Raw genomic sequence first — 24,498 nt, 5'->3', positions numbered from 1 at the left:
CCCTCAACAAATGCATTGACACTTCCGGGATTTTGTCTGTGCGGAAGCGGTGGTTCTGTGCTTAGCAATAGACATGGTCCAGGAAGGATACATATGTCATAAACTCTGAATATCGTTTCGTATGAATAGTTATGTTAATTGTCGAGGTGCCGACACATTGAATGATCAGTAGGATGACTTATTTAGCAGAGTGGGACTGAACATTCTAGTGAGCTAGCGAGAGCTGCAGTGCAATGCAAAGCAAAGCATAGTGAACAAGGTAATGTTGTTGTGAAGGGAATTTAGCTTCTAACCAACTAGCTAATTCATTACAAAGCGGATAATGATGGTTGGTGACTCGCTGTGAATAAGTGAAGTCCGTAGTATAAAAGAGGAAAGCATGGCGTTTTCAGGGCAAAAAGCCCTCTCTCAACTGATGCGAATGCACACGTTGCTGAGTTTTGCACTTGTGATGCGGCTACTGCTGGTCGGGTTTGGGATTTATCAGGACAGAACAATGATCGTGAAATACACAGATATCGATTACCATGTGTTTACAGATGCGTCAAGATACCTCACTCAGGTAGGCACGAAAGAGTACTGTAAAAGCCTTGAGCTGAGTTTTTTATGCCTTACCACTTACTGTCTGGTCAGGTTGAATTGTGGATTCTCTCTCTCTCTCTCTCTCAAACACACATACACACACCACACCATTGTCAAGATCACGTTCATGGATTACAGGAAAAGGTAAGGAAGGGACACGTAACTGACTTAAACTAGTGAGTTGTGTTTAAAATGTTCAATCAAAAAACAAGCAAATCCTCTTTCACTCTTTCAAACTGATGTTTATCTAGTATAGTATAGTATATATATACTCTTTTGATACCGTGAGGGAAATTTGGTCTCTGCATTTATCCCAATCCGTGAATTAGTGAAACACACTCAGCACACATTGAACACACAGTGAGGTGAAGTACTAATCCCGACGCAGTGAGCTGCCTGCTACAGCAGCGCTCGGGGAGCAGTGAGTGGTTAGGTGCCTTGCTCAAGGGCACTTCAGCCGTTCCTACTGGTCGGGGTTCGAACTGGCAACCCTCCGGTTACAAGTCCGAAGCCCTAACCAGTGGGCCACAGCTGCCCAGTAATCTGCTGCCAGAATTCCAGTTATTGCTGATTATTGTGTACATTTTAGTTGCTCTTCAATGCATGCTTAATTTCCCTTCTTAAATAAAACAATGCATGCTTAATTTCCCTTCTCAGATAAAACAATTCATGCTTAATTTCCCTTCTTAGATAAAACAATTGCAAAAGGGTTCTCAACTAGAGACCTACCGATTTGGGTTTTTCTAAAGCCGATGCCGATACCGATTTTTAGCGGTCGGAGTCGGCCGATGTGACCTGCCGATTTTTTTGGCCGATTTTTAGGGCCGATATGCTATCGTATTATCCTTAATTGGCATGCTAAAAATCATACTAGTAAGAGGAGGCACAACACTTGTAAACATATGTTCTATACACTATATATTTATGTGTGTAGTAGAAATATTATGTAGGCTATTATATAAAAATGACTGTAGGGGCCTACTCATCGATTCATAACAACAAGAATTAACAAATGTATGACTTCTTGCAGTCTTTTAGTCTATTAATTATTCATTTTAATATGTTTAACAGAGTGCAAGAAGACTTCCATGATGTGACAACTTCAGATAGTTACTTCAAAACGGCAAAATACATGTTCAGGTTATACAGTTTCACTGTGGAAACATCGCGAAAACAAATTGACATGATGGGATGACAATGTTTTAAAACGTTCACTTGTTATTTGTGAGTCCTCTTTTTCCTCAATCATTTCACTTAGATTGTCCGTTACTTAAGTTTAGATCGTAACATAGCAGTCACCGGCGTTGAGGGCGGGGGCTTGCATAGTCGGCGCATTCCCAACGCACTCGTAGCCACAACGCTAAGCAACTTTCATTTCTTCTTCAACTCCGATGCAGTTGAAAACGAATGGACATGGGATGGCGGTGTTATAAAGCGTTCACATGTTAAGATTTGCGTCCTCTTTTTGTTAATTTTTCACTTAGATTGTCCGTTACTATAGTTTAGATCGAAACATCACGCTGGTCACCAGGGGTGTGTTTCTCGACAGTGTCGTTGCCAAGTTAGCAACTTACTTGGTTGCAATGCAATTTCCCATAGGCAACCTACTAAATTGCTAACTGGTTAGCAACAATGCTTTCGAGAAACGGGGTCCAGCATTGAGGGGGCTTGCCGGCGCATTCCCAACGCACTTTCGGTAAATGAAGCACAGATTACAACCATAAGAGAAAATATACGACTTTGGGACACTGGAATGTAAAAATTGATGCCTTAGACAGTCTTGCTCCTTCTTGAAACCAAAGATTTTCTTAGTTCTAAATAGACCGTCTCTTTTAAAACCTCGCGCTGTGTTCCAAGTAGCTGCCCGCAGATGTGCCTGACTTAAAATCGGCGCGGCCAAATAAGAAAATCGGCCGATGCCGATTAATTAAAAAATAGCAAAAATCGGCTGGCCGACGATCGGTCAGTCTCTATTCTCAACTATTGTAGAAAGAAATGGCTGATCTTTAGTGCAATATCTACATTGCCCATTATCAGCAACCATTCAACCAATGTTCAAAAGGCACATTCTGCTTACTAATCTGATATGACCGGCGTTCTATACATTACCCCTTATGTAATCAATGTGACCGGCGTTCTATACATTACCCCTTATGTAATCAATGTGTTACAGTCGTCTCTTTGCTTTGCCCCTCTGTGTGCCTACAGGGTGAGTCTCCGTACAACAGGTCCACTTATCGCTACACTCCCCTTCTAGCCTGGATGCTGACCCCCAACATCTACCTGACGTTCGTCTTCGGGAAGCTGCTGTTCGTGGCGTGCGACGTGCTAACGGGCGTGCTCATCCAGCGGCTGCTCCTGCTGCGCGGCCTCTCGACGGAGGCGGCCGGCCTCCACAGTGCCCTCTGGCTGCTGAACCCGTTCCCCGCGGGCGTGTCCACGCGCGGGAACGCCGAGTCCCTGCTGTCGGCGCTGGTGCTGGGGACGTTGCTGTGTCTGGAGCGGAGACGGACGCTGGCCGCCGCCCTGCTCTACGGACTGGCCGTGCACATGAAGATCTACCCGGTGACGTACGCGCTGCCCATCGCCCTGTCCCTGCAGGCGAGGGAGCCGGGAGGGGGCCCGTCCGGCGGGAAGAGGAACGGGGCGCTCTGGGCGTTTGTCCGCAGGCTGTTGAACAGAGACCTCCTGATGTTCGCCTTCGTCTCTGGAGGGCTTTTCTGTGGACTCACTCTAGTGTTCTATCGCATGTGAGTTTTCAGAATTGCTCTTATCTTGAAAAAACGAATCATTTTTTATACCCTTGATATATAATGTACCCATCTATCTTGGGCACTTGTAAAATTGAGCCCTTGACACCCTGGTCTATAGTGACGGTGTGCTTGCTTGTCCCTGGTTTATTCTGACAGTGTGCGTGCGTGTGCGTGTGTGCTTGCCTGTCCGTTTGATTGACGGTGTGCTTGCCTGTCTGCATTGTGTGTGTGTGTGTGTGTGTGTGTGTGTGTGTGTGTGTGTGTGTGGGGCATGTGGGGTGCTTGCCTGTGTGTGTGTGCAGTGGTTGGTTCAGTGTTCAGCTGTAACTGTGGATGCAGTGTATTCGCAGAGCTGATCCCTCTCAGTGTTCACACCTGAGTCTACAGGTGACTCTGTTAGTCTCCGCTCCTGACGTGAGTCTTCCTGTGGGCAGGTACGGCTGGGAATTCCTCCACGAGACCTACCTGTACCACCTGATGTTAGTCTCTTACTCTTACTGTTAGTCTCTGCTCCTGACGTGAGTCTTCCTGTGGGCAGGTACGGCTGGGAATTCCTCCACGAGACCTACCTGTACCACCTGACCCGGCGCGACATCCGGCACAACTTCTCGCCGTACTTCTACCTGCTGTACCTGACGGCAGAGAGCGCGTGGAGCCCGGCGCTGGGCGTAGCTGCCTTCCTGCCCCAGGCCGCGCTGCTGCTCCTGACCTCGCTGGCCTTCCACGCTGACCTGGTCCTCTGCTGCTTCCTCAACACCGCCATCTTCGTCACCTTCAACAAAGTCTGCACCTCGCAGGTCTGCACACCCCACACACACCTACCACAGACACAGACGCCTGCCATGTCCACAGACACCTACCACATCCAGACACCTACCACATCCAGACACTTACCACATCCAGACACTTACCACAGCCACAGACACCTGCCACGTCCACAGACACCTGCCACATCCACAGCCACAGACACTAACCACAGACAGACGCCTGCCACGTCCACAGACACCTACCACAGCCACAGACACCTACCACGTCCACAGACACCTACCACGTCCACAGACACCTACCACAGACCACAGACGCCTACCACAGACACAGACGCCTACCACAGACACAGACGCCTGCCACGTCCACAGACACCTACCACATCCAGACACCTACCACATCCACAGACACCTGCCACGTCCGCAGACACCTACCACAGCCACAGCCACAGACACCTACCACAGCCACTGCCACAGACACCTACCACATCCACAGAAGCAGAGCTGGGCAGGCCATGGCAACACCGTCTGGTTGAGATCTGATGTAAAGATAGAGCGAAGCAAATAATGGCAGTTAATAGCCTATTATCTTATTTTGTGGAAATCGTGAGTTAGAATGTTTGTTGTCAGCACTTTTGATCTTTTGAATGACTCATCATTTTTGTTGACTGTTAAAGGAACCGTATGTAAGAAATGTATTTCAATTAATCATAAAATGGCCCTGATATGTCACTAGACATCATGTTCATTTCAAATACTTATATCACTGACAACAGTAGTCCGGCCAGGATATTGTCATTTAAAAAGTGAAGTTGCAGCCCTCAACTTATGTTGCAGCCCTCTACTGATGTTGATGTTGTGTTTTGTCATGTCATGTTGTGTTTTGGCCTGATGCGCCACCCTCCACCTATCTACTAATCACAAAGTCAGTAGTGTTTCAGCATCTGGGTTGGCAACCTCGAGTCAGGAGGAGGGGGAGGGGATACACCGCTCTACAGTAATTTGAAAGTGATTGCAGTACCAGTTTTGGCCACAATCTTACATATGGTTCCTTTAACATTCAGTTTGTAGCATAAGAAAGTCACAAACGTTTGGCTGACATGGTAGCCTATGGGATTCATTTATCATTGTTAATTACATTGCCAAATATAGGCTGGGACAAAAACATTTGTCTTTGCTACAGCGTAACTTAATAAAGAATTTTATCTTAACGAAAAAACAGAAGGGTCATTCCACGTCAATTCAACCAGGGCCCACGCACTTAGGTCTCAAAAAATTCTGAAAAAATTACCAGGTGTACCCATGTTACCCAGGAGACAAACTGTAAAATTTTCACAGGGGGGGGGGTGTCTTTTGTTCGGCCTGTTTTGTCCAAGATCAAAGCCCACAGCTAAAGAACTAAACCATTCAAATTGTGCATGCTGGTAATAAATAGATACAGCCAGTTTCATGGTCATAGATGTCCCTCAGGGGGAGGGGGGCTGTTTAAGCCTTCAGAAGACATTTTGTTCAACATAGGCTCTTGTTTTTTTCATACTGTCAAAAAACAATGTTCACAAGCCCACAAAATCATTTTGCTCATTTTGAAGACCCAAACACCTTCTGAACTAAACCATGTAGGAGGCTCAAATTGTTTTGTATAGATGGTTACTGGTACATAAAAACATAGGTCAATATTTTGTATGTAGGTGGAAAATAAAAAAAAAGATTTGCATCACATTTGGTCTAAAGAAAACATATAAAAATCCTGCCCATGGTCAAATAGATGTCCCTTAAAAGTTCATACAAAAATTTTATTGGAGGATTATTTACTATTTTGCTACATACTATTCCTATTTATGTACCAGCATGCAAAATTTGAGCCTCCTACATGGTTTACAGGAAAATTCCTGACACTGCAAAAACTTCTTAACAAACAAACAATTGTTGTCCAGAGCTCAACGTTCCATCAGTCGTAGATCACCTATATTGAGGTATAGCCGAAGTTCAAAGTTGCGATGCAACAAAGTTAATCATGCAGATCAAACATTTAGTACCAAAATAAAAAAAAAAAAAGATTCAGACTGTGAGTGGAGAAAGGGATGCAGTGTGCACTGTGAGTGGAGAAAGGGGTGCAGTGTGAGGAGTTGGGTCATAAGCAGCTGGCCGCGGACTCCAACATAGGCCTTCAAAAACGTTGGAGCAACAGCTCCTTACAAAAAAGAACTAGGTTAAAATATACTAGGCCTATACGATTTCTAATATAGTAAAGTATAAGTATAAGGAAGTGTGTATATATACTCTTTATCCCGTGAGGGAAATTTGGTCTCTGCATTTATCCCAATCCGTGAATTAGTGAAACACACACAGCACACTGAACACACAGTGAGGTGAAGCACACACTAACTCCGACCAGTGAGCTGCCTGCTACAGTTTAGGTGCCTTGCTCAAGGACATTTCAACCCTGGATGTGAGCATGGGAGTGCAATGCTCAACCACTTCCCCCACCCACATTTTTCCTACTGGTCGAGGATCAAACCGGCAACCCTTCTGTTACAAGCCCAAAGCCTTAACCAGTAGGCCACGGCTGCCCTAACAATGTGGTACTATGTAGTAGCCTATATTGTAACATAATAATGTAATCCAAAATATTAAATGATTTCTATAGTTCTTTATCGTAAGGCAGGGGTTCTCAAACTTTTTCAAGCTTGGCCCCCCCTAAGTGGGTCAGCTAAACTTGGAGCCCCCATTTATTCATTTGGCAGACACGTTTATCCAAAGTGACTTACAGCGATAGATAGATAGATAGATAGATTGATAGATTATAGACCTATATTAATATGCCAATCATAGCTACTAGGCTGTTATTATTAATGCTTGCACACTTATTATTGTTCTTAAGTTTTATTATTATTAAGTGTGCTTGCAAAGCAGCACACTTATTGTTCTTCTTAAGTTTTATTATTACTTTTCCCGTCTCCCTAATGTTTTGTCAGCCCTAGCGCCTAGGCCCTTTGAGACAGAGACACCGTTCCAACTTTAAAACGTCCGGTCAGTACCGTTGTAAGTTGGTCGCCAAGATGGCGTCAGGTGGGCGTGTCGTTCGTCCGCCATATTGGATTGAACAGAAAGCGAAACTAAATTTTCACAGGTCACAAATTTGATCCGAACGCCACAAAACTTGACGTACATTATCCTTGGACCAAGCCCCACAAAAGTTACCAGAAGGATTTTTGATTTTCGAAAGCGTCTGCCCGTCACAGCCAAACTAAATCGGTGGCGAAGCTCCGAAACAGGAAGTCATCCATATCTCAGGAACACTGTCACATATCGATACCAAATTTTGTATTTGAACTCGGGACTCCAATGTGAGGGTGCAAAAGCTAAAAAAAAAGAAAACATTCCAAAAGTTTCCAACATTTGGCAAACCACCCACCCGTATTTGGTAACTATCACCTTTCACATTTGCAGTTGTACTACTACCACAATGCCTTCCAAGTATGCAAAATGTCTCTGGGCAGCCTTGCCCAATCATGAAATCCTTGCTCAGCCATGGGATAGTATGGACTTACGAACTGAAATAGTAAGGAGAACATTAGCTATTTATTGCTGACGTAGTACAGTTATTTTTACATTGACGGTATTCAAAATAAATGTTTCATTATTGTTAAATATCATGATGGGAGAGTATTATTAAAAATGTTACAAGAATGCAAATTCATATGTTTACGGGCATTTAGGTTTTACTGTGTTTTGTTGTAAAGACATGCAAGGCATTCTGGGCCATGTAATAGACAAACAGTGGTCGGCAGCGTTAACTTGATTTCCATAGGCCTACGTATTAATATGAATAGGTGTTTCTGTAAACCTAGGGACAATAAACAGCCATCTCTGTTACAAAAACGACCTGACCTGGCTCACTGAAGTTACAAAAGCGACCTGACCTGGCTCACTGAAGAGGAAACTATGATAAAAAGATTGTTTTCCTCAAAGCATGGAGTTGACGACACAAGCAAGAAATGTCACGTTAATGTTAAATACATGTGAACGCTAGGTGGCAACGTTGTATTACATTTCACATACATACGGTGACATCATTAGAATTATGTGAGCTTCACAAGTAAGGAAGGTGCAAATATTATGTAATTTATAATGGGAAATTATTGGAAATGTTATTTCTTGTTTATTCTAATTGCAAACCACACACATCCATTCGGAATCACACGTACACACATTTAATACTGAAAGACTCTCATTTCGTTTATATGATGTTGCCTAGCAACGCAGCCTTCAGAGCAAAGATTCTAGAACAGGGCTTCAGAGAGACACGTTTTAAGTTTGTGGCAAAGAACCTAAAATATCGGTTTCTATGTGTATGTGCTGGATGGTGTGCGTCCTTTATGAAAGTAAGTGTTTTATACAGTTAACGTTACAGACATAATGAGTCATGTTGTAGTGGTCAACATAAATGTGCCCCTTCTGTTATTAGAATGCTAAGCGGAGAAGCATGCTAAGCAGAGATTTAGTATCATTAATTTCTTGTGTGGCTAGCTATAGGGAGGAGATGTATGTTGCTAATTGGGATTTATATTGTTTAGCGTAATGCCATGGTCATTTGATATGAGATGCTTGCACTCGTAACTTCGTCACTTGTAACTTTAGGACTGCTATTTAGCACTTTAGCCCTAAAAGTAGCACCTAAGTCTGTGACAGCTTAAAAGAAGTGGCGAGGACTCCTAACTCCTAACGCAATATTTTGAAATGCGTCTACTATTGTCTACAGGAGCTTCCAATCGCGAGGGAACTTGCATTGTAGGCATAACTAAGGGATGCAATAACACCACCAACAACCAAAACTAGCCTATTCATTGTCATCGTGTACATTAAATGTAACGTTTCATGTGAATCAAATTAAAATGTTTCCTTTGCAAACATAGGCATAGGCATATGGTGACAGATTAATTTAATAATGCTGCTGTGTGAATCACGGTAAGTGTGAATGAAGTGGCCACTTCTTAATGGGACCCACCGTATAGAAGTGGGCTAAGTAAAATAGAGATGTTTCAAATAAGATAAGGTTAATCAGAATTCTATGATATGCCCGCTTGACAACGGCAGAGATAGAACTGGCCTTTGGCCATAGCAACCATCCATTTAGAACGATTGGCCTTCATAGCAACCAAAGATCTGAGCTGTGTTGCAATGTGAGGCAAAGTATAGAAAGGTGATGAAATATACAGAGACAGGTCAAGAAATATAGTGCAATGTAGACAGTAGTATACAGTTGATTTACAGACGGTGGTTTAGAGTAATATGAAGTATTCCTTTATTCTGAGATACATCTGAGATAGGCTACATCAATAGGCTCTCAAAACAACCCCAGGCTCACAAAACAATCCCAAACAGACATAAGGGGCTGTATTTTGGGCTCCAGCGCATGGCAAAAAGCTCGTTATTCACCCGCGCAAAGCTTAATTCGCTATTTTGCACATTAATTTTTTTTAACATTGCGCCCAGGGGTGTGGCAATTAACAACCTAGGGGGGGACTAGCGCGTTGTCTAAAAAATCGCTATCATACACCACCTAAACCTGGTCAGAAGTCAATGGCGAGTTGTTCATATGCTATTTTAAGAGCGCATGTCAACAGTCATATTGGCAGGTGCACGCACCATCCTTCTATCATTCATGAACGCACACCAGTGCACGTCCATGCAAAGCATTACAAATTGCATGATTACAATGGGAAACATAGTTAGAATAAAGATATTACGAAATACTGTACATCTCATGATGAGTAGTTATTCACCATCATTTGCAAATTGGTAATGACGGTTAAAAGTGATTAGGGGAGAGGCGAGACACATATGGAGCACAGCTGAAGACGACTGTCACGAGATATAAGCAACTCCTCTGCAGGATAAATGTTGTTTTATTCAGTCATTTGAGCAATATTAGGGTAAGTGTTTGCTTTTTCCAGCCTATGTTTTCGATGGTAACCCATTGTCGTCACTCGTCAAAAGTCTATTCAAATTTAGTAGGATGTCCAGTTCACATTGGGAGGGGTTTTGTTATCAAAAGTGGAGCGCATGGCGTAACAAGGTGTTCCTAGGTCTTTTAATCAGTCATATGGGTGTGTTTGGGGCATAACATCATTTTAAACCAATGAGAATGACATCTGTCATTCCCTTTAACGGCGCAACGCGCGATATGTCAAATAAATGCATCGGTATTTTGGCATTCAACGGCACATTTGAAGGAGGCTAGCCTACTGCAGTTGCAGTGGCAAGAAAGGCATGCGAGAAAGAGGCAAGTCTATTAAATTTGAAAGTAAAATTGAAAACAGAAAAATGTCTTTACAGAGACAAAGCAATTTACTAAAATGGAACACTGAGTCAACTTGAAAACTGTCGAAATAGACCTCTCCAGAATAAGTCCCGCCTCCGTAACTTCCGTATCCATCCAACTTCCGGATCCATCCAACTTCCGGTCGTCAAATGTCTATGGGAAATAACATGGCGTTTCGAAAGATCATACCTGTCAAACTCTGTAGGTGACAAAGTAGAAAAAGCTGGTGGGCCGATTGGCCTACACGCTTCTGCCATCTAGTTTCCACTGGATTTTTTGATTGTCGGTGCCGTTTAAGTAGTAAACGATTATTAATGCTAACCGGGAGCTAGTTCCGATGTATGCGGGTGGGGGAGGGCGTTAGATCTTGCTCACAACCCAGTCACAACCTAACGTGATGGTCATTTTCACGTGTGATTCATGCGTGGTTTCAGTGGTCTATAAATGTAAATCGTTTGCAAGGTTCAGCCTCTTTTCAACATGACTTAACTTTGGTTTGACTGTGCGAGTTTGTTGGCTGTGAGATATTTGAAAAAAAAAGAAATTGCAGACGAAGACACTAAAGACATGACGCGATGAGATTTTTTTTCACGAATAACAGATAATGATAAGCAGACTAGGAATCAGAGGCTGAATTGTATTGAGTCGATAGCTTTATTTTGCATGACCTTGATCTGAACGTTTTCAGAATGTATTAACAACCTATCAAACATGATGATTTCACGCAGGGTTAGTGCCACCTCCGTAGACAGGCTCTGGTGTCACGAACTCCATTTCGGTGAAGACAAACTATGAAACATTGCCGTTGCTATGCAACCTTGACTGGGGGAGTCGCGGCTGTCTGAAGCGTACGTTAGCTTAGTGCTTCTTACTGATATATTTCTACTTTAACGGCACCGACAATCAAAAAACGCAGTGGAAACTAGATGGCAGAAGTGTGTAGGCCAATCGGCCCACCATTTTTTTCTACTTCGCCACCTACAGAAGTAGGCATGATATTTCGAAACGCCATGTTATTTCCCATAGACATTCGACGCCCGGAAGTTGGATGGATACGGAAGTTACGGAGGCGGGACTTATTCCGGAAAGGTCTATGAACGTGATCAAAGTAGGCTACCAGGCTACAACTTATGCATATGTTGCACAGTGGTGTGTTTCCGATGTCTGCACTTTCTTAAGTACGTGTGGTGTCCGCGCCTTAAGGTCATCATTGACATTTCAGATGAATAGTAGTTTCTAATTGGTTGGCGTGAAACTGAATGTGTTTGTGATTTGTTGGTACAGCTGTAGCCCACCCCCTTCCGTATTTTATTTTGTTTAGCCCCATGAGCAGCCAGTGACTGGTCCGTGACACGCCCCCCATTTTGAGAATCACTGTCGTAAGGGGTTTCAGCTTTTTTAACTTTAACCCCTGATTATGTACACTACCGGTCAAAAGTTTGGGGTCACTTATTATAAACAATTGCAAAAGGGTTCTCTACTATTGTAGAAAGAAATAGCTGATCTTTACTGCAATATCTACTGCAAGCCCATTATCAGCAACCATTCATCCAATGTTACTAATCAGATATAATTTTAAAAGGCTAACTGAGAAAACATTGGAGAACCCTTTTGCAATTGCTGTATGTAAGCACATAATGTAATCTGAAAACTGCTGCCCTGATTAAAAAAAACAATGCAACTGATCTCAGCTGGTATTGTCTATAATGGAGTGGAATGGAAATTTCTAAGTGACCCCTAACTTTTTGACCGGTAGTGTAAGTACAGCATAAGAAAGGTAAGTAGGGTTCAATGAGCAATACTAACCTTTTTGAGGTTAAAACATTTGACTGCATTTGATCTTTATTTTTTCCTGTTTTGGTTTTCAGCATCAGTGCTCTGCTGATGTTTATCTTCTGTTTGTTTGTTTCCCTGTAGTACTTCCTGTTTATGTTCAGTTTGTTTGTTTCTCTGTAGTACTTCCTATTTATGTTCTGTTTGTTTGTTTCCCTGTAGTACTTCCTGTTTGTGTTTTGTTTGTTTGTTTCTCTGTAGTACTTTGTGATGGTCGCCATAGTGGCCACACACCGAACGCACTAACTCTCCCTTTTTCATTAAATCATATGTTGATTTGTTATAATTAAATGCTCACACATTTTGATGTCCACATATCCACAGTCATATTCACGCACACTCTACGTTTAGCAACACTACATGGCAACCAAGTAAAAATGCAACACATAGACTTTTTATTTCATACAACATTCAGACTTTATTGCTTTGTTCAATGGTACGTGATTGTGTGGTTGAGTGCACGCAACTTATCAATTGTGTTCTGTTACTAATTAGTTTAAGTTTGTTATTTAACACATTTTGTTGATTTACCATGCGTCATGTTTGAGTGCGGCCGACTCCGGGAGTTGTGTGCGTCATGGTATTTGGTCCGGGCAGACTTCCTGACTGTCAAGACGGAGCGGCACGTTCCGCTGGTTTAAATGATCTATGGCCACATCCATTTCACGTCTTTGCCATGGGGGAAGGAGAAGCCTTTTGTGTTTATTTGTTTGGAGCTTTCTAGTTGGATTATTTTGTGTTTATTCCCAAATGTCTTTGTGTAGTTTATTTATTGCTAGAATTATGTGTGGTTATCTTTTTGAATGTTTTGGTAATGTCTGAAAGTTAATTGATTTTGTCGTGTTCCGCTTTTAGTTATTCATGGTCTGGCCAGTCTGTATTTAAGTTCCCCTTTGTCTCCTTTTGTCAGTTCTTGCTGTGTGTTCATGTCGGAGGTTTGCATCGGAGGTTAATGTTTATTCTGTTTAGATACCCATGTTCTGTTTGTTTGTTTCCCTCTAGTACTTCCTGTGGTACCTGTGTCTGTTGCCGCTGGTTATTCCCCACCTCACTTTGTCTCTCAAGAAAGGAGTTGGGATGCTGGCGCTCTGGTTTGCTGGACAGGTATCTTTAGACATGCCATAAATCAACATATCATTTGAATGAAAAATGTCTTTCATTTTCTTTTATTGTATAGACTTGCTTGTGTATCAGGAAGTTCTTTATTTATATAGCGTGACGGGTGTGCAAGGCTCTCCCTGGTTAGTTTGTGGATCAAACACGCTCTCACTTTGTCTTTCTCTTTCTGTTTCCACGACGACAGGCCATTTGGCTGGCTCCAGCGTACTACCTGGAGTTTGAGGGATGCGACGCGTTCCTCCTCATCTGGCTCGCTGGACTGCTCTTCCTCAGTATCAACACTTACATCATGGTCACAATCATCTCCCATTACAGGCCACTGTCTATCAAGAAGAGGCCCAAAACGGACTGAATTGTCAGAGAAAAAGACGTTTGGTTGGAGTTGTCACTACATAGAGAGAAACGGACGTTTGGTGCTCGGACTGAGTTGTCACCACATGCAAAGAAACAGACCTTTGGTTCTGTGTTTGTTCCCTTGTGGGCCTGTGCCTTTTGTGGTGCTCCGCAGATCTAAAAATGGAGTGGCTTACACATTTGGCTGCAAACAACTAGGTCATGCCCTCGATGACCCTGATGGTGCAGTACAAGGAATAACCAGTAGATGGCACACTGTTCACAAGAGTGAGGCTATTCATGCACTTAAGGATATTCAGGATGTAAACAATAACATCACGGAAAGGGAAGACAACAAGCAGCAGTGTGCATGGACTTGCGTGTTGTTCCGGCTCAAAACTCTTCTCTGTTTCTCTCTGTACATTGGGCCCGGTGTAAAACTGGCTGAATAACCTCTTTGAGATGTTCTGATAGAGATGAACGGAATGGCGTGGACATGAGGGGATGATGGGTCTGAACAGAAGGATATTAAGGTGTTCTGCTGGAGAGAGAACGTGTGTGTTGAAGAGAGAGGGGCCCTAGAGATGGAGGGCTGAAAGAAATCCAAAATACATTTTAGCACCAAATATATTTAACCACATAAACTGAGTTAGTCAGATGAAGGCCCTTCGTCAGATCAAGCTCTTGACTACTGCCCCTTAAAGTGCTGTTCCGGAAGCGTCCACTAAGGGGCAGTGGCTGCCCAGTGAAGGTCTTGAGCAGAGCTGCATATCCTTGCATGCCCTCCGGGGTAATCGGGGCAGTACAGCGTGAGAGCAACTCAAAACAAACAGTAATGGAGACTGCTTCTGCTTCTTTTCTGCCCCGCTGGAGGTTAGGACCAGATAAGTCCCTCTATTTTGGGCGGCCAGTTGGAGCGGTCCAGAGGAATCATCTCCTCTAGAGTCGACTTGTGCAACCTTTTGACCCAAAACTCTGTACGCGCCTGGGTGCCCTGCTGTAAAGAAAAGGTCTTGGGGGAAATAAATCATAGGGAATGGTCTCTGTGGACGTATTCTTTTGTGTGTGTGTGTGTGTGTGTGTTGGGGGAATTGCACTTGCACTACATTTAGTGCGCATCCATGTATGTGTGTACACATATTTATTTATTTATTTATTTATTTATTTCTATGCAGTATTTGAGTCATTGTGATGCGCTCTGTGGCCTCTCCAGATACGGCCCAGATACAGCCCAGCACTCTGTCCCCCTACACTACAGTCCTTCCGCTCTCTGTGTCCAGAGCGAGGAGGACAGGCCTTATGTTTTGATGAATTAAAACATAACTTTAACATAACTTTAACATAATTTAACATAATTAAAACATAACATAACTAACTGTAGCTTAAAGCAACACCAAAGAGTTTTTTGTACCTTAAAATAATGTTTCCAAAATTGTTTCCGTGGTTCATCAACTCCTAACAGGGTGAACGGCATTTCTGCTTCGCGGCCCTCTATCGGCTATAAACGCACTATGTAAGTTTGCCAGATCGGGTAGCGGGTTTGTAGTTCGATGGAATGAGACATAAGAAACTACACATTTGACTTGCATGATGTCGCAATACATAATACTTCATGCAACATATTCTACCCTGTCTATGGACGTTATTTACCTTGTCTAATCGTTATTTGCAAAGCCGTTGCTGGATAAACAAATAGCGTACGTGCAACAGAGGAAAAGTTCTTTGGTGTTGCTTTAATATTCTGCCGGGATCTCTGAGGAAGTGTCACAGAGTCTCACAGAACCTGTTTGAGTGATTAGGATCTCTGACCAAAAGGCCTCCTAGCCTTGCGCATGTGGCACTTAACGAGAGAAGAGGTGGTGGCCATGTTTGCATGTTAACTCAACCCCTCTCTTGCTGCCCTGCCACCTGACGACCGCCCCCCCTCCTAAGTCACTTCAGGATGAGTGACATTGGCTTTACACCCTGCGAGGCTGCCTAATTTGGAGGCGTGGTGAATCAGAAAGGATGGTGTCACAATAACGACAGGCAGCATGACTGGTCACGCAAGCCCCTGCAACACAGCTTATGGTCCTAGCGGATAACCTTCCACCGCCCCCACCCCACCCCCTGGCTGCACATCTCCCCTCTCCCCTGCACTCAGCCCGGTCCTGATGCGGTTGTCATAGCGCATAAAGCATCCCCTCTGGCGGTGTTTGTGCCATTGAGAGGCAGACTGGCTCTTTCCAGCTGCGCAGTCGACTCCATGAAGATAGCGTGCAGCCTGCGGCGTGCTCATGTGAACACTGCTGGAGGATGAAACATTTAAAACTGAAACCTCTCTCTCTCTTTCTGTCTCTCCCCTCTCTCTGTGTGGCTGGCGTTCCTCTTAACCTGAATCGCAGAGCGAAGCAGGCTTCCTGCTCAAACCTCGGAGAACAATAGAGCGCTGCGTGACCTCTGACCTGAAGAGATTCGGAGTGAGATAAATCACTGCTGCCAGAAGTGCTCCATCCTTTTTCTCATTGGTGTGAGCTGAACTCAGTGTAATGTGGTGTTATGCAGAGTTGCCACATCCCTCCCTGGCACTTAATTAGTGTACATTTGATACACTAGGAATGTGCAGTAGGGCCGCACGCCTCAGTAAAAGTCCGCTTGGAAACTTGAGCTACTGAGATCCTCGTGAAATTCCACCATTTACTCGTTCACAGTGGAGTGGAGAAAATACAGAGGAGAAAATCATGTCAGGATTTGTTTGTCTTTCTTTGTTAAAAAAAAACTGTGATAATGGGTCGTAGCTAACTAGATACCCCCCAAAGAAAGAGAGCCTAAACCGACCATCTGGAAGCATTGGATTTCCAGTGGGGAGCGCACAAGATGAGCTTATATCCCTAATCCCACATCCCGCACCAGTGTTCACTGTTCACCACTGTCCAAAAACAGTGGATTTCCCCTCTACATCCTCCATTTTGGTTGCTGTGGAGCACATGGGCGATTTAAAAGAGGTGCCTGTGTGTGTGTGTGTGTGTGTGTGTGTGTGTGTGTGTGTGTGTGTGTGTGTGTGTGTGTGTGTGTGTGTGTGTGTGTGTGTGTGTGTGTGTGTGTGTGTGTGTGTGTGTGTGTGTGCCTGTGTGTGTGTGTGTGTGTGTGTGTGTGTGTGTGTGTGTGTGTGTGTGTGTGTGTGTGTGTGTGTGTGTGGGGGGCGGGGTCCACTGTTCCAGGGGATTAGTTTAGGAAGGGCACAGGACTTGCTGTGAAGGTCTGGACGCCCCGGCGGTGTGGATCCCGGCCCCCTGCGGAACACAGGCGGGTGTGTGTGTGTGAGGGGCATCGGTGGGCAGCTCAGCCGCTAACAGACGCTCAGCGCCGTGGTCAATGCTTTAGAGACACACGGCAGGACTTGGCCCGCAGGAGCAGAGCTCTGGTGTGTGTAACTCCTGCTCCTCACATGTGGTGTGCCATGTAGGCGCGTCCTGTCAGCGAGAAGCTTCTCCCGTTGGCTCCCTGCAAACCCCATTGTCAGAGAACAAGCCTGTTTTTCTAAAAAGTGGAGTTTAAGGCCTGTTCTTCATCAAATAGCCCTCAAGTTGCCGCATGAAAGGGATTTCTTCAAAACACAAAATCGATTTACATTTCTCTAGTCAAGGAATAGGAAATGGCATTGCTCATGTTGAAGCTCACACACACAGAAAGAGTTCACTGGCAGAAGGAAAACCACCAATGCCAATCAACACCATAAAGGGGAGTTGTGTTAATTATTGTTTTGCTGGATACTCATTAGCAATTACATCCATTACTAGAGAATGTCATTTTCTACCCCTAACACGAAGTTTCGAAACAGAAGCTTTTGAAATCGTCAGAAGTTGGAAACCCCAAACATACACACACAGTGTCAGAATGGTCAGAATTGGACCAAGTCTCTTTGGAAAACTGAGAATTCTAACAGCTTTGTGGTCCTTGGCTTTTTCATGTGAAAAGTTCCCAACGCTCCCTGGTGCGGCCTCCCCGTGCCAACGGATTGAATTCTGCTGGTGTGAGAATAGCTCTGGCTCCGAACCTTGCTACTCTTAGATTTTCCAACCGACGATATCCACTCCACGCCAAAAGACAGAGGCTGTCCGCGCATAAGTCCATTACATGCCTCGGAAATTGGAGCGGCATCTTGATGTGTGAGCTGCATATGCGCCCTCTCTCTCTCTCTCTCTCTCTCTCTCTCTCTCTCTCTCTCTCTATCTGGATTGTGCTTCCGACAAAGCTACAGCACGTTCAGCAGCAACCTCCAGAGAAACAGACGCCTGGCTCAGGTAGACGTGGAAGGGATTGCCATTTCATTTGATCCTGTTGGCAGGCTTTCGTTACGGGTGAAAAAAACAGTTTGTTGGCCCTCCTCGATTAGGCTTTTTAGGCCGGGTGTGCAGGCTGAGAGGTGTGCTTCACTCTCTCCTGCATCTCTCCATGTGTAGGCTGGGAGGTGTGCTGCTGCACTCCTGCATATCTCACTATACATTGCTTTGATGGTCCTGACTTATTACTACATCTAGATATAGTATACCATATAACCGGCTAGATATAGTATGCCATATAAGCTAGATATAGTATGCCATATAAGCTAGATATAGTATACCATAAGCTAGATATAGTATACCATATAAGCTGTCACTGGGGGGTTAGGGGTCGAGGGTCAAAAGTAGAAGTAGGTCCACGGTAGTGGGCAGGGCTGATGATGAGAGCTCACAGCCTTGTGTTAAACAAGTGCAAACTTGGTTGCATAAGGAGAGACCAATGTTGGGTAAAGATGCATAATTATATTGTGTACTTCAGAATCACGTGAGAAGGTTCGGTACAGCGAGAGTTGAACTGACTGGTCATGTTGCATTCATTTCCTTTCTGGCTATCTCTTCTCTGTTTTACACAATGTTTGCTGTTGATGGTGCTGGTGGCTGAGCTGAGTGTAAACGGTGCTTTAGCCACTTACTCATCCTTGTAAGATGATTACTTAAGGCCTCTCCAGAAGAAGAGTGGACTCTTCTGCCCGGCCTAGTTGCAGGCTCTTGAAGGATTAGCAGTTCTTATTCCTAGAATATTGGTACGCTAATGGCTCATCTCCAAGAACATGATCTCAGTGGACTGGGTTGGTGGACAAGTTCATGACACAGAACCACAACACAGCACTGCTATTGCAATCAGTCATCGAGGAATTGTCCTTCGTTCATTCATAGTCCAGTTTAAGAAGTTACTTTCCAACAGTCACTGTGCAGTTTGTGAATTGTTTAACTTATCGTTAAGTTATCATACAATAAGTAGAAGCTCATTTGCAAAAACAGATATCTGCCAGTTTTCCTTTGACTGGATATATCATTATTTATTTATTTATACTTAATCAAAACATTGAATTGCTGTTTCCGCAAATGAACACATATGACATTTCATCCATGAGTTTTTTTCCAGACATCCACTTAAAGGAAAATTCTGGTATTTAGCACTTTGAGTCCCTTTTTTAGTTTGTTTTGGATGAACTAGAGTGGTGGACACCGAAATCGTTGATTATTAAAATCAAATCGGCGCAATGTATGATTTCCAGCCGTCTTATTTGCTATTGTGGAACTATTTTTTCAGACACCTCACAACCGCGTATAAACTTCCGCTCAATATTTGAGCCTGAAGCATAGACGGTGGCGCAGTAATATCAACGTGCAATGAGTCTTCCAACAGAAATCAATGATTTTACAAAATGCCAAATAAAACACGACTGTAAACTGTATTTCGCTATGCTACTTGTTTTGGAACATCAACGAACACCACTAACCACTCGGTGAGTTGCACAGTTTTGAAAACGAACGTTAAGGGTTGTTTTAGGACATGTTTGTGCATGCCTGTTGCAGCCACTCTGAAGTAGTCAAAGGCGATTCAAAATGAGTCAGAAAAGTCGAGGCAGGACCAATCGTCAAAATTTTGGTGTCCACCACTCTAGTTCATCCAAAACAAACCAGAAAAGGGACTCAAAGTGCTAAATACCGGAATTTTCCTTTAAATCCCCTCTTGTACAAGAGAGTAGTCTGAAAACTGCAAACTGTCACAACTGTAAAGGGACAAGCATTGACGTCTTATATTAAGGATATAGGAGCTTCTTAAGCATTTTGATGGAGGACACAGGGCATTGTACTTTCTCTAGTCACTACCCCCAGAGTCACGCTAGCTGAGTGTCCGAAGGTCGGAGAGGACTGGGTGGGGTATTTAAGCTGAGCATCTCAGAAAGTTCAGGACCTCATCCAAATGCATCCAAAAATAGATGCATCTGAAATCCAATCAATCGTGGCCCAGATAGTGGATGCATCTTTTCGGTTAAACCAATCATATAGAGAAAAGCTCCCCATGCTGCCAGATCAAACCGCTGGGGCCAAATGCATGATGAGATGTTAATGGCGCATTTGGAATGAGAGAGGTTAAATTCTGTAATTGAGTACTTAGCAAAAATTCACTTAAATGACTATTTATTTTGATGTGTTGACCGTCTTATACACAAAGTCACATATTCTCCCCCATCTTGCCTTACTCATTCTGAATGGGACTGAGAATTGACCTTCCACTGCTGCTTTGAAAACCCCTTCCTGCAATACACAACATCACTCATTCAGTTCTCTAGGTCTGTTTTCTCTAAATGCAGAATTAGCAGCATTAAGATGTCACAGCTGAGGCTTCCAAACCATCCACTGAAGACCTCTTTGTGGTTTAACTTGATGAGACAACTAGAATTATAGTCCCTGGTCGCTTTTAAATGAAAACAATGTAGGAACATACTGGGTACCCATTTAGCACTAAAGGGTACCAAATTCCTCTAATAATACCAACAAAAAGATCTCTTAAACTCAGTGGCTATTCACTATGGCTTATGTGATTGTTTCTTGAATGTAATGTTTGACACAGAAGACATGAAATAAGCACAACATGCTCACTGAAAACATTTTATGTTTTTTTTATTGCAACATGTTTTGGAAAAGCCTCACAGAAAAGTAACAAGAAAACAAGTTGTTGTTGTTGTTGTTGTTAATGCATCAGAGTAATAGTACAGATAAAAGTCTTCTTTAATCCTTTGTGAAACAGAAACTCTGTTTAAATACACAAACCCCCAAGACAATAAATACTCACTACGGGACCTCAAATGGATTAAAAAAAACCTTTACAAACATCGAATTAAAATTGTAATGTGGTGTCATAATGTTTGTGCATGTCAATTTGACATTAAGTCTAGGTAGATATCCTACAGATTATCCAGTCGCAGTAGTGCAAGTTTTAAGTCAATAGAAGAAAAACACAGTAGTCACACTGAAGGATGTTTCTCATCAAAGAACAAATTGCAAATATGTCTAACATAAGGACTGGATGCATTTTTATGACTACAAAAAATATTGAAATGGGGCATTTGATGATCATAGAATTAGTGCAGCATTGTCAAAACATGATATAAAATACAAAACCTTCCAAACTCTCTCTCTCTCTCTCTCTCTCTCTCACACACACACACACACACACACACACACACACAAACACTCATTCACTCCCATTCCCATTCTCACTAACAAACATACACACACACACTCACATAAATATGTACACAGTACCATTCATTAAAAACCCAATCCTTCAGTTTAGTCTTCAAAAGAAACCTGATTAGAAATAAGCATGCATTAACTGTTACACCTGTTGCACTGATCATTTATTTCAACAAAATAAACAACTTAAAACGTTAAAGAAAAAAAAAAGAGTTTTGATTTAGTCAAACATTTGTACATGTGTTGTGGTATAAACCAAAAGCTCACTCACTCACTCCCTAAAGGTGACAGAGGAACAGTCAACTGTCTAACTTTAGTGTAGAACATGCCACTGTACTTGGGAACATCGCACTGTACTGTAGAACATCCCACTGTACTCTAGAACATCCCACTGTAGAACATCTCACTGTACTGTAGAACATCCCACTGTACTGTAGAACACCCCACTGTACTTCAGAACATCCCACTGTACTGTAGAACATCCCACTGTAGAACACCCCACTGTACTGTAGAACACCCCACTGTACTGTAGAACATCCCACTGTAGAACATCCCACTGTAGAACATCCCAGTGTACTGTAGAACATCGCACATAACAACAGAAATGGTGTGAGTCAGGAAAAGAGTTTATATTCACTCTATAGTAAAAGTGCATATTTGAAACATCATCCTTTCAAAACAAATAATACAAGCAAAACAGACAAACAAATGAACAAAGAGAAACATAACGATCTCCACTCGAACAAAGAGTTGATAACCTGAGCTGAACCAGTCTGTAGAGATTGTGCGCTAGTGACGGAGTGCATTGCGAGATGGTTTGCGTGAGCGTCTACTGCATGTAGACGTACGGGTTGGTTTTGTGCGGCCCATTTCCCATCATGCAGTTGGGCAAGACGCCCCTCTGCAGGGCTACTTGTGGCGGCTCGTGTCCCCCGCCTCCTCCTCCTCCTCTTGCTCCTCCTCCGCCTCCTCCTCCTCCTCTTGCTCCTCCTCCATCCCATCGTGCCACGGTGGGGAGTCCATGGGCTCGCGCTTGATGGAGTGCAGGAGCCCGTGACCTTTGACCTCGTAGCCCAGCTTGTAGTCCTGCGGTCCGTAGCCGCCGCCGCCGTATCCGTGGGCGTCCATGCAGTTGGCCGTCTGGCTGCCGCAGAGCGGGTCGGACGGGCCGAGCCTCTGCGGAGGGCTGAACTGGGTGGCCTGCGCCGGGGGCTCCTTGTTCCGGACACACTTGAGTGGACGACCCACCACGCCGGACCCGGGGCCAGGTCCGCTGCCGCACAGGTTCTGGTAGTGGCCGTTGAAGGGTGCGGGCGACATGATGGCTTTGCTCCTCTGGCAGGGGGAGTACTGCTCGTAGAACTCCCCTTCTGCCTTCATCAGCACGCCGCCCCCGCTGCCCTGGTAGACCCCCCCGCCGCCGTAGCGTCGGTCCAGCGGCTGGCGGCAGCCCCACGGCCGGCCGTAGGCGTCGCAGCCGTTCTCCGAGTCCGAGTCCTGCTCCACCTTGATGGGCATCTGCGGCAGTAGGCGTCCGTCGTAGCACACGCCCCCATGGCTCTCGTAGCCCCCGTTCTCGCTCTTGATGCCGTCCACTGCACAGTAGCCCTCGATGTCATCGTCGCACGCCGCCCCACTTCCACCCCCGTACGGCCTGGGCACGTAGAGGTCCGGCCGGGCGGCGTGGTGGTAGCCGGGCGACATGCGGTAGGGCTTGCTGTGCCCCCCACCCAGGCCCAGGCGGGCGTGGGGACATGTTGAGGCTGCAGCGGTAACTGCCCGCCCAGCCACCCCGCCCGCCCTCAGTGGCCAGCCTCCGTCCGGCACGTGACCCCTCAGACCCGTCGCCCCGGAAGACTTGCAGAAGTTGAGCGGCTCGTCCTGGCTGGTGTAGTAGCCGTCGCTCTTGTACTTGAGGCCTCCGCCGCCGCTGTCCTTGGAGAGAGGGGTCCAGGGCGTGTGGTGCCGCAGCACCGGGGTCGGGCAGTTCAGCAGCAGAGCCTCCCCGCCGTCCCCCAGCACGTCCGCCACTGCGTGCCGCCGGTACTGCTCATCACTAGAGAGAGAAAGAGAGAGAGAAGGGGAGAGGGAGGGAGGGAGAGGGAGAGAGAGGAGAGAGAGAGAGAAAGGGAGAGAGAGAGAGAGAGAGAGAGAGAGAGAGAGAGAGAGAGGGAGGGAGAGAGAGAGAGAAGAGGGCAGATGGAGAAAGGGTGAGACAGAGAGAGATGGAGAGTCAAAGAGAGAGATAGAGAAAGAGGCAGAGGGATGAAGAGAGAAGGATGGGACAGAGGAAAAGAACCGGAGAGGAAAAAAGGAGAAACGAAAGATGAGGAAGAGAGAGAAAAAGATGGAAAGAGGAAAGAAGGAGCAGTGGAGGATACAGGACAGATACAGGACAGATACAGGACAGGGTAGAACATGTGGATGGAGGATACAGGACAGATACAGGACAGATACAGGATAGATACAGGACAGAGGGTAGAACATGTGGATGGAGGATACAGGACAGATACAGGACAGAGGGTAGAACATGTGGATGGAGGATACAGGACAGATACAGGACAGAGGGTAGAACATGTGGATGGAGGATACAGGACAGAGGGTAGAACATGTGGATGGAGGATACAGGACAGATACAGGACAGAGGGTAGAACATGTGGATGGAGGATACAGGACAGAGGGTAGAACATGTGGATGGAGGATACAGGACAGAGAGGGAGCAAGAGGAATGTGGAGGAAAGAGAAAGATGGCGGTAGTAAGGGTGAGGTAACAAGGGAAGAACGGATGAAAAGAGAGAGAGAGAAGAGCAAACAAATTCAGTCTGAAAACATCTGCAATCTGACATCAATAATAACGTTTTGTCATCTTAGCCGCACAGAGACCTCACCAAAGATTCTAATAAGACTAATAAATCAGTCGTGAGACATGGCGAATACCAGCGTCTCTCTATGATTTGTGTCATAAAATCAGTATTCAGATATTAAAATGCAGTTCATCCAGTTTATAGTTGGATCACAAGTTGATCTCAAGCCTGCCTGTGCGCACAGGAAAGGGTGGGATGGTGCGTTTTAGTGTGGAGTTGGCCGAGCTCGCCTTCACTTGAGACAGAACACCAAATCGGGACCAGCCTGGGCTCGAAAAACAAGACGCATGTTCAAAGCATTAATTTCTCTTGGTTCGTCTGAGCGCAAAAACATGTTTTGAAACCTTTGTCTGTGCATGGCCTGATGTGTCTGTGGACATCTATCAGTTTCAAAGA

At 44.7% G+C, this 24,498-nt stretch overlaps 2 protein-coding genes across 2 annotated transcripts in view; one reads left to right on the top strand and one right to left on the bottom strand.

Annotated features, from left to right (window-relative positions):
* Window positions 1-13: 13 nt before the first annotated feature.
* pigm (phosphatidylinositol glycan anchor biosynthesis, class M) lies at window positions 14-14,751 on the top strand. Its single transcript, XM_048266290.1, has 5 exons — window positions 14-562; window positions 2,791-3,332; window positions 3,874-4,132; window positions 13,260-13,361; window positions 13,561-14,751. The coding sequence occupies exons 1-5, from the start codon at window positions 380-382 to the stop codon at window positions 13,726-13,728; spliced, it is 1,254 nt and encodes a 417-aa protein (XP_048122247.1). The 5' UTR covers window positions 14-379; the 3' UTR covers window positions 13,729-14,751.
* A 5,894-nt stretch (window positions 14,752-20,645) lies between these two features.
* Window positions 20,646-24,498, bottom strand: part of LOC125309835 — an 85,626-nt gene continuing 81,773 nt past the window's right edge. Inside the window, exon 8 of the mRNA XM_048266959.1 lies at window positions 20,646-23,294. Within this exon, the coding sequence (XP_048122916.1) occupies window positions 22,148-23,294 (1,147 nt within the window). The 3' untranslated portion in view covers window positions 20,646-22,147. The remainder of the gene's footprint in view (window positions 23,295-24,498) is intronic.

This window comes from Alosa alosa, chromosome 16 (genome assembly GCF_017589495.1).
Source record: "Alosa alosa isolate M-15738 ecotype Scorff River chromosome 16, AALO_Geno_1.1, whole genome shotgun sequence".
In the NCBI taxonomy this organism is placed as follows: Eukaryota; Metazoa; Chordata; class Actinopteri; order Clupeiformes; family Clupeidae; genus Alosa; species Alosa alosa.
The sequence above is the reverse complement of the archived record's forward strand: the minus strand, read 5'-3'. Positions and strand labels throughout refer to the sequence as shown.